Genomic DNA, 10,519 nt, shown 5'->3' on the forward strand with positions numbered 1-10,519 from the left:
TACACTCGTCCATACTCCCTATATAAATTCATGGGTCTATATAGGGCTACTACGCTCACGTCCAACGCTCACGTCACGCCTTAATGCGGTGCTACACTACGCCATCAAGGTGGACAGACGGGTGTATAAATATGTGTCCATACCCCCTATATGAATTTAAACACTCAAATAAGGCTACTACGCTTACGTCCAACGCTCACGTCACACCATAATGCGGCTATATGCTACGTCATTAAGGTGGACAGACACATATGGCTAGCTAGCATTTATATACATACTCTCTCATAAATACATATTTATATCCACCGAAAATCCCATTTTCGGTAACTATCCAAGAGAAATAAAAATCGTCAAATTAAAATGACGTTAAAATATTCTGCAACATTAATTGTTCAACCATGAACTATAGCATGCATTTATTTAAAATAAACGTCCACTCAAAAATTAGGCCTAAGCCTGATGTCGATCTGAGGCCTCGTCTGCTCGAGCCTCCTCACGTCCTGTTCCAAATATAAAATTAATTTCTCAACCGAAAATCCAGAATGTACTCAAAAATAGGCAAAATAATTATGAGCCGTAACCACGCTCATTCTCGCCTAACTTCGATATTCTTAAATCGGAACAATCCGAACTTAAATATCATACTCAACAGTCGTAAATACAACCTCCCCAAAATACGACTTAAATCCTACGGCCGGATTCTGCATTAATTAACCGCCAAAAATACCAAACTTCGGAAATTCACAAACCTATCCAAATCTCATCCAAAAATTCCATAAATCACATCAATATACTCCTCTTAATATTCCACACTTAAAACCCTAAAAATCTCCTAACCGGCGGCGGCGCCGTCGGCGGCTCCGTCGGCAGCGGCGGCCGGAGGCCAATTCCGGCGACCTCCAAAACCTATGAAATTTTGACAGAATAATCTCCTCATCATGCTCTACAACTTTCCTGACCAACACATCACCCAATTCCAAGCCTAACTAGGCTAATCGAACAAAAACATCCTAAAAGCCCTAGAAATTTCAACTCCACATTTCTCCTTACCTAGCTCAAGAGAGAGTGAGCTGATCGGAGGGGTTGCTGCACGGGAGGAGGGCTACAAAACCGTACCAAGCTTGCCCGGATTGGTGGCCGGAGGAGGGAGTTCCAGCGGCCGGAAGTTCGGGGCAGCCTAGCCTTTCGGGCGGCACCGCTCTCTCACGGCGGCGCTAGGGGGGGCTGTCACCGGTCCTGGAAGATAGCTGGGTTGGAGACCGATCGATTGGGACCGGTGCGGTGGTCTGGGGCGGCCGGACGGCGGCGGACGGGCAGTCGGAATTCCGGCAGGGAGAGGTTTGGGTGTGGGAGCGGGAGAGGAGAGAGAGAATCGGGAGGGAGAGAGAGATTTTTGGGCTTAGCCCAACCGGTTCCAACCCACATATACCCAATCCAAATTTCAACACCCCAAAAATAATACCCCAATAAAAATTACCTTTTACTAGCAAAAATTTACCATTTTTACCGTGGTCATATTTTCTCCCACGAACAATTCCCCGAAACTAATTATCTCTTAAAAATACCTCTAGGGACTAATTAAACTATTAACTCAATGACGGGAACGGTAAAATTCTTATTATAATTAAGCTAGTGAATAAGGTAAAAATATAAGGGTCGGGATGTGACACGTACCCAAAAGTAGAGTGAGCTCATAACCATGTTTTTGAGAGATCTAACGCCATCATAAGGTTTGATAATCACTAGGGCTTGCTGGTACCATCACGGACCTTCACGCAAGACTTTGTTATTGCAATAACAAACATGTTGTTTCGACGTTCTTGGATTTGAAAACGCCATTCAAGCACCCACACTCTTCCATAGAATCGCTTCATATCTAGTGGCGGATCTAGGATCCGATAATCGTCTAGGCTGATTAATACACTTTTTTTTCTCTTTCTTTTTTTTACTTCTGAAAGTTAGTCGTGAGGCACAGCTTGTGCTTGAGATGGACAACATACCCTATGAATTAGAATGGATTGGAAGATATATAGAATTGGATTAGATTGTTATAAGATTATATTAGAGATGAACTCCTTAACTGCTCAATCTTACCCTTTATTTGTTACAGTACATTAGGAATTAGAATATTATACTTTCCTCTTCTTTTATAGTGTAAAGAAAAAACCTTAGAAACTCAGAGTTCTCTCGCTCGCCGCTGCTACTCTTAGCCACCATGGTAAGTAGAGTGGTGAAATGGAGCTAGATATATACCGTCTCTAATTGGCGCCACTTTGGTCATAGCCACAACTCTTCTCCATCGATCTCGCTCTCACCTCTTTCCACACATCGACGCTGAAAACTTCGTTTTGGTGACCGAAAAAGAAGAACACGTATGCAATTGGAGAAGTCGAGAAACTGCCAAGAAGCTAGATTGCTGGATTCGAGGAATTTGTGCCTTTTAGTAATAGCCAAGCTAAGATTATGGAGGTTAGAAGTTGAAGGTTCGTGGCTGATGGCAAATATACATATACGTACCAATACTTGAGACTTTTTCAGTTCAAATTCTGTCTAGGCTTCAGCCTATACAGCCTTGTGCTTAGATCCGCCCTTGTTCATATCTGCTAGGGTTGGTGGTTCAGAGTTGAAAGGCTTGGCAACAAGGAAGGATTGTTGCACACGCCTTTGAGGACATGTGATTCGATCAGAGAGATCAATCACCTTGGTGCTTGCAATAACAAGTAAGGCAACAAAAGACTTTGAGACTTTGTCAATGGACGAGGTCTCAAATGTCATGCTCGAGTTTGGGGTTTTGGATGACGAAGGGAAACTGCGTTTTGGAGATGCGAAAGCCATGAAGTCAAGATGCAGAGAGATCGACGAGTGGTTGAATTAAGGTTTTGTGGTTGTTCTCGATAGAGTCGGCCTTAGGGTTTTTATATTAGGAGCCTTACAACTCAAATATATTCTGAAACCTATGTTGCACGGAGTGTTGGATGTTGCACGGACACTCCGACACCCCGACATGGCAAAATACGTGTCCTTTTCGGACAAGTTGACCGGCCCTGATACGGCATTGTGACACACCACGTCAGTGTTTCAAACTTAAAAAAAAAAAATCGTTTCAGATCAGAGGTCGCCGGAAAACATCGAACCCTCGCTGGAAAATCTCAAAACTTCTACTCTTCGATTCTCCCTCCTCAGAGCTCGTCGTGGACAACCAAAGACATAGATAGGTTCTCCAAGTCGAGGTGAAGCTACTAGCACCATCCATGCCTGCCGCCGTGGCCGGATTCAAAAAATCGCCACCGAACCCAAAAAAGCTTCTTCTTCTTCAAATCTCTCTCTCCTCAGCTTCCCATGGAAATCCAATACTAAAGCGACGTCGGGAAGGACGAGATGAAGCTATCCATACCAGTTGTGGTCGTCGTCGTGGCCGAAATCCGAAAGATCGCCGGCAAACCCAAATTTTCTTCCTTTACTTCTTTTCTCTCTCGCTGGAGCTCCTCTTCGAAATCCAACATCACAGCCACGTTAGGGACGACGTGACGAAGCCGTAGCCACCGGTTAGACGCCAGGAGACGGCCGAACGACGGAGAACTCCTCCGAGCTCCTCCGTTGCAGAGCAGCTCAAGACCGAGTCGGTCTGGGCTCGAACTGATTGAGTCCAAACTGATCCACATTCTTATATACTCCAAAATATACGACCTAGATCTTGCGGTCTAATAAATCCAACGGTCCAGATCAAGCCACCTTAAAAATCTATTTTTAATAAAATTTTAGATAATACCAACTTCCAAAAATCATTAAAAATAGCTCTGAAAAATCCTACAAACTCGTAACGACGTCTAGATTAATCCTATGAGCTCGAAAGACAAAATTCAACGAACAAAAAATTTGAATAATTTTCGAAAGCCACAAACAAATTTGAAGAATAATAAAAATCAAAATACAAATAGCTCGAAAATAATTTTCCTTTTAAAAAATAGAAAATCAAAATTTCGAGATATTACAGATGATATGAAGGAAACCTAAGATTTTCGTTATTCAAACAGTCGCAAGAAGTAGAAAGCCCTTCGTCTGTTTCAGTGTGTGCATGGTCTTCGTCTGTTTCAATGTATGATTCATGCTATGGTTATGATATTATGTGTGCAAATAAGGGAATTTCTGAAATCAAATTGTGTGGTTTGAAAATTCTATGAAAGACATCAATGTTTTCTTTCCTGATGTTGAGCTCAAACTGATTACCGACATCTTGTTGCTCAAACTGCTTATCTATATTCAATCAATTGCTCAAACTGATTACTTATTTCTTATGGTTATGAAATAGATTGAATTTAGAACTTTATTTGGTAATGTAATGAACTTATTTCATATTTTAGTATATTTTTATTTATTAAAAATACATAAATATATAATTTTGTCTGCCGTGTCTAAGCTGTGTTGGAAACTCAGTTTTTGAGTTTTGCTATGTTGGCGTGTCGTGCGGTGTCGTGTCGTCGTGTCCGTGTCCGTGCAACATAGTCTGAAACAAAACCTGTCGCACATGAAGAAAGCATGAATAACTATTGCTGGTGGCTTTTAAATGTAAAGGAAGGCTAGTTAGATAAATAGCTAGGCTAGTTAGATGAATAACTTTTAAAAATGGAGGGAAGCAGCTAGCCAGCAAGTTTGACATGGAATGGAGCATCATAAATAAGAAAGCTGTGTGGATTGATGAAAGTGTTTTTCATCATGTGGAACAAAAAACCAATGTTACTTATTGTGGACAAAACCAGAGTCTATGTACGACCACACAAAATGAAGCCTTGTTCAATCAGCGGTTGGTGAACACGAAGTACATGAATGGTCGAACTGTTTTAGAACACTTAAATGACTTCTAAGACATTTAATCTGTTGACAAATATGAAGATGGTGCTTGATGATGAGTGTAATTAGTGTCATTAGTGTCATTCATTTGAAGATTGTAATTAGTGTCGTTAGTTGTATGGTAGGTAAACAGTTAAATAAAATTGAAATAGAATGATGCTATTGACATATTCATTTTTGCTATTAACACACCATTTCAAATAATTTTACTTTTAACTACCCAAACTACCCTTCCTTGAATCCCTTTCTTTTTCTTTTTCTTTTTGGCGACTTCTAATCTTTTTCGTTGAAAACTCAAAAGCCATAGACGAAGACAGCAACCACCACCACCAGTTGCCAATTTCAACCGTCGAGTCGACTGAGCTCCATCACCCGTAACTCGACACGATTCTTGGACTCGACCCAGCCCCTTTTGAAACCCTAATCTCGCTACATGATGGCCTCCGCCAATGAGCAGCGATCCCAAACCGGATAACGGATAGTCGGAGCTTCTTCGGTTCATGTTCCGCGTCTTCTCTGATTCCCTCAAGCTTTAAGAATCGGCGATTACCCACACCAGTATTATTGCAAACGAGGGATTGATGTCAGCGATGATGAGGACTTTGATGGAGTTTTTAAACAACAAGAACGGGGCCACGATGTATGAGGCACTTGAGTTGTTCATTCATTCTATGCTGCTGATTGCAGTTAAGTAAGGTCAATCCTATTTTGAAGAACATTAATTTTGTTCCTTTTGAATCGAGGATGTACCAAATATATTAAGAAAAAAGAAAGGAATTAAGTAAGGATAGTTTGGGTTGTTAAATGTAAAATTATTTAAAAGGGTGTGTTAATAGTAAAAATAGGTATATTAATAGCACCATCCTTGAAATATTCTCATACTTATTCCTTCTGTATTATATTCTAATTGATTCTAATTCATGTATTATCCATTTTGAGTTAGTAAAACATGTCACAAGTGAAAATGTAAGTGTTAATTTTAGAAGTATGAATGAACAAGTCACCTAAGTCGGACGGTGCCTTAGGTGGATAGCAGATTTCACCTTATTTGAATGAACCTCTTTGCACCTACCTAGGGAGTTCCAATGAACCAACTTGTCCACAACTTGGGCCGTAATCAACCGGTCAAAGACCAATCGAGCTTTATAAAAATAGAAAGTGCACGTTTAATCCATCGCTCCACCAGTTACAAACGGACACGTATATTAATACATCCTAAACTTTGAGGTATAAAAACCGATGTGTGGGCTTGTGGGAGGCCAGATAGCCCATTTCCAAACTCTTCTCCTCTCATCGTTCATCGTCTCAAATCCCTTCGCCGCCGCCTCAACTCCTTAATCTTCTTCTTCTTCTACCGAAAATGGCTCGCAGAAGCTCCGGAGGTCAGTGCTCTCCCTAGATCTCTCTTCCCTTTGCCAACTCCTATGTATTTTGATTTCGTCAATTTCTAGGGTTTTTCATTTTCTTAGACAACTCAGGGATTAGTGCCTAGATCTTTGTTTTCAGTTAGGGTTTGCATGGAAATGAAATTTGTATGGTTTGAATTTTATTTTATTAATATTGGGGGTTCTATGTGCTCTGAATATCTGGTGCTATTACTTTTTGATTGATTAGTTATTTCCTGTTGTTATGGATGGTTTCCTTAGCAATTGAATACTTGTATGTTTAGACCTCCGAGCCTTTTAAGCTCATGTTTATCTGCAGTTGAGGAATTTTCAGATATTAGGCTTGAAACCTAAATCTAGATTGGTTTTCGTATGTTGAATTTTACTAGAAATGTGCTCTGATGGTGATAATAGGAGCTTTCCCTTCGAGCACGAATGTTTTTTGGATGTTTTCATGTTCATGTTAAATCAGATTATCTATTTGGTTAATTTATTAGGCGGTTAATGTGGTTCCTGCTTGATTTTTTCTTCAGGTCGATCTGCCCGCCCAGCTCCTCGTCGTGCTCCAGCACCAGCCCCAGGTACTTATAGCCGATGTTTTCTTGATTGTAATACGGTATTGAGTGTTGGCTAATTTCATACTAAGCTGTCGGCCCCTAATTACATTACTTCTTATTTTTCATGCAGTTCGCCAGGCTCCTCCTCCAGCTCCTGTACAAAGTGGAGGTGGTGGATCTATGCTTGGGGGGATTGGATCAACCATAGCTCAGGGTAATAAACCATATCTACTTGCTCAGTAATGCATGGGCAGTCATTGAATTATGTTTAGTATTTAATATTCTTTTCCATTTCCTTCACAGGAATGGCTTTTGGAGGTGGAAGTGCTGTTGCACACAGGGCTGTGGATGCTGTGATGGGTCCTCGCACCATTCAACATGAAACGGTAGCCTCTGAGACCTCTGCTGCTCCAGCATCCATGGCTAGCTCTGATTCATGCAGTATTCACTCTAAGGCTTTCCAAGATGTATGCAATCCTCTTCTACTTCCTTTATCTTTTGTTTTTTTGCAACTTTAGTGAGTTCTTCTAAGTGTTCACTTCTTCTTTGCTATTGCTGAACCATTAGGGATGAAGTTACTTGTATATTCTTGTGTCTGTATTAATCCTTTGCTTTCCATGTACTGTCTTACGTGTATGGGTTTTGCCAGTTGGTTTTAGCTCTCCACCGGTCCTCAGTAGAGGCTTGTTCATCCCTGTTACTTGCAATTTGCTATCATTTCTATGAGTCTTGTACTCGTGATAAAATTCTGTTCTAATTGCTCGTTTCGCTTCAAATTTTATTCTGTCTGGGATATGTATCATTTTGAGAAGTCCATTTTACCTGATGTCATAAAACCATTTCTCCTGGTGATGATCTCCATTTCAACTTCGTTGGGATGTGGTTGTGGTGAAGATATAATGATGCTATCCAAATTAAGAGTGGTTTTCCTGCTAGTTGCTAGTTAGGTGGATACCATGTAGTAATGACGGTGAAACCCTGTTACTTTAAATGTTGTCTGTAATGGATTGGAATGACGTGTGCTGTAGTGATGTGGTAGAAAGAATGGCTTTAAAATTAACATGTGTGTTTGTGGCTCTTGTTGCAGTGTGTCAGCAACTTTGGAAGTGACATCAGCAAGTGCCAGTTCTACATGGATATGCTGTCCGAGTGCAGGAAGAACTCTGGCATGTTGAGTGCCTAGTCACTGTCTTTTGGCTTTGGCTTTGTGAATCAATGAGACGACACCTGATTTGAACTTTTTGGCATTGTTATTTAATAATGTGCGGTCATGATGGTCATTAGTATTATTGCCTTTGGGATGATATTGTGCTAAAACATTATGCACGGCATATTATGGTTATTGAAGTGGAACTTGGTGCTTGTTTCAAGCATCCATCTCTGGAATGATTTCTTTATAAATAAATTAATTGCAAGTAATGGATATTACATTTTGGTGCAATGTGTTGGTCTGGATATCATGGATACAGTATTCAGTACTGTATATGGGATATAGGATGAGGGAGAGTTGGTCTGGATTGATATCTGTGTGCATACAAATCATATGGTATTTTGTTGTGCTGGCTGTGGGAACCCGTAAGAAATGCTATGTTACTTGCAGGCAGTGATTTGTGTAAACAGCGGGAATTGGAATCGATCAAAAATCTCAAGATTTCAACTTCTGATAGCCAGTACAAAGGTGACATTGCCCGAGTACAAGAGAAAGAAATAAAAGTAAAGGGACCTAAAAAGGTTCAAAAAAACAGTATGGTGTGTATATTCCTATGATTATATTCAGCAGACGTCCTCATGATCGTTGCGATGATGCTTCCGATGAATCTGACCGCAGCTTGGGTACAGATTTTTTGGCCCTAATGTGCTTGCCATTTATGCTCAAGTCCACTTTGCTTCTCCCATCAAGAATCATTGGAATCAAGGATGCCGAACGAACTACAAGTTGAGCATAAATAGGCTGCTGAAGTTTTTCCTTAACTTCCTGCATGTAGATACGATCAACAATGTCACCAAATTCCCTAGTGAAACACTCTCTGACTTCATTTTCCGATAGGGGGAAACCTCGAGAGAATGTTAGGAAAAGAGTCCTCTCTTGTTCATCACCCGATGGTGAATTTCTACTAGTCTCCGCCGCTTCTTTATCCTCGATCTCCCTCTCTTGATGAAAAATACTCCTATTTTCTTCAACAAGCTTGTCCTTGGCATGGTAGTTCGGTTGATGAGGGAAGTCCTGGAAGGTTTTCAAGCAAACATCTTTGAGGAACTTGATCGTTCCACAAATGATTGCATGGTGGTTGTCATGGAAGAACTTGAGGGTGACAGGACTATCACTTACGGCTTGGAGCTTAGGGATTTCGATGTCGCTCTCTATATCATCAGTCGTAATGTAATTCAAGGCTATTACTGTCTCGTCAGCTATGGCATTGAGCTCAGTGTCGGGTAGAGTCAATGCCTTGTTCACCAAGTTGTTAAACTCCTTGCTGATGTGCTCAATCGACATCCATAGTGCCATGACCGCTGCTGATTCATCCACGTCACGTCTCAGATCATAGATTAATCGAGTGTAGAGCCTCCTATCAATGTTATGGAATTTGTTAAACTCTTCTAGAGACTGCTCATATTTTCTAGCAGAAACAATGTACCTGTTAATGTGGAATATTATCATCTGGTTTCCACCAAGGAGTCGTTCAACAAAAGAAGCATATCGAAATACAATGTAGGCACAACAAGGTCGCTCCCCGGGTTCCATACGGATGCCAGCAATAACATGATGATGATCCGTAACTGTAATTTGATCCCCGGTAGTACAATATATACACCAAATGAAGAAGTCTCTAAGCTCACATTCCGGAATAGGGTCTACCGGAGAGAATGTTACAACAATAGTCCGATCTTCTTCAGGTTCTAGTGGAGGAATGACGGAAACATCAATATCATTGTGTACCAAAGCTGCATTGGTGCTCCTGATTGTATTCCAATTGTTTTGAACAAGTGTTGGCTGGAACAGTACGTGGGAAGCATCGTGTACCATAAGAGGTAAGAATGCCATTGATGTTGTAAACTCTCAACTATCTCAATCGACCGATCTCCCAAAAAGAATAAGGTACCGTACTAAAGGGCCTGGAGGGCCTTTTATAAGTGTCACTATTATTTTGTTCCAGTTGTTAATAGGATGTTTGGTTTTCCAATACTAGTAGAAATAGGAATCTGGTCGTCAACAGTTATCAAATTACGTTTACTTCCAGTTTTTCTAGTAGCCAGATACAGTTAGGAAGTATATTAAGACCATCTCTAATACAATAGTTGACACGACCCACCCCGAATTTCACCCTGAAACCCAGAGTAAGTCGTGCGGGGACCACCTCCAAGGAAAATTTACTGAAAAGATTAAGAAAATCTCCCTTGCAGATGGACAACCCTAACTCTAAAATTTCATATTACACTCTTAATTTAATGCTTCTGAATATCACATAATATACAAAATTCTAAAGTATTCAGAGCTACTAAACACAAGCGGAAGCAAGAAAACACGAGTAGGTTGAACAGGTAACCTACTGATGAAAACTGGCCGAAAAGCGGGTGACTATGCCTCGTCTCCTACTAGATCCAACCCGAACTCTGCAGACTGGGCAATTTAAAACGAAGGGCCCAGGGGAAAACATTTAATAACGTTAGAGTGAGTGGACAAAAATAAATTAATAATTAAAATATTTATGTTTCCCCCAAATTAATTTC

General features: G+C 40.7%; 1 protein-coding gene across 1 annotated transcript; it reads left to right on the forward strand.

Moving 5' to 3' along the window:
• The first annotated feature begins 6,066 nt into the window (after positions 1 to 6,066).
• On the forward strand, positions 6,067 to 8,227 carry LOC101306775 (uncharacterized protein C6C3.02c-like). Its single transcript, XM_004290355.1, has 5 exons — positions 6,067 to 6,230; positions 6,767 to 6,814; positions 6,921 to 7,004; positions 7,094 to 7,257; positions 7,878 to 8,227. The coding sequence occupies exons 1-5, from the start codon at positions 6,209 to 6,211 to the stop codon at positions 7,971 to 7,973; spliced, it is 414 nt and encodes a 137-aa protein (XP_004290403.1). The 5' UTR covers positions 6,067 to 6,208; the 3' UTR covers positions 7,974 to 8,227.
• The last annotated feature ends 2,292 nt before the right edge of the window (positions 8,228 to 10,519 follow it).

This window comes from Fragaria vesca, linkage group LG2, assembly GCF_000184155.1.
Source record: "Fragaria vesca subsp. vesca linkage group LG2, FraVesHawaii_1.0, whole genome shotgun sequence".
NCBI lineage: Eukaryota > Viridiplantae > Streptophyta > Magnoliopsida > Rosales > Rosaceae > Fragaria > Fragaria vesca.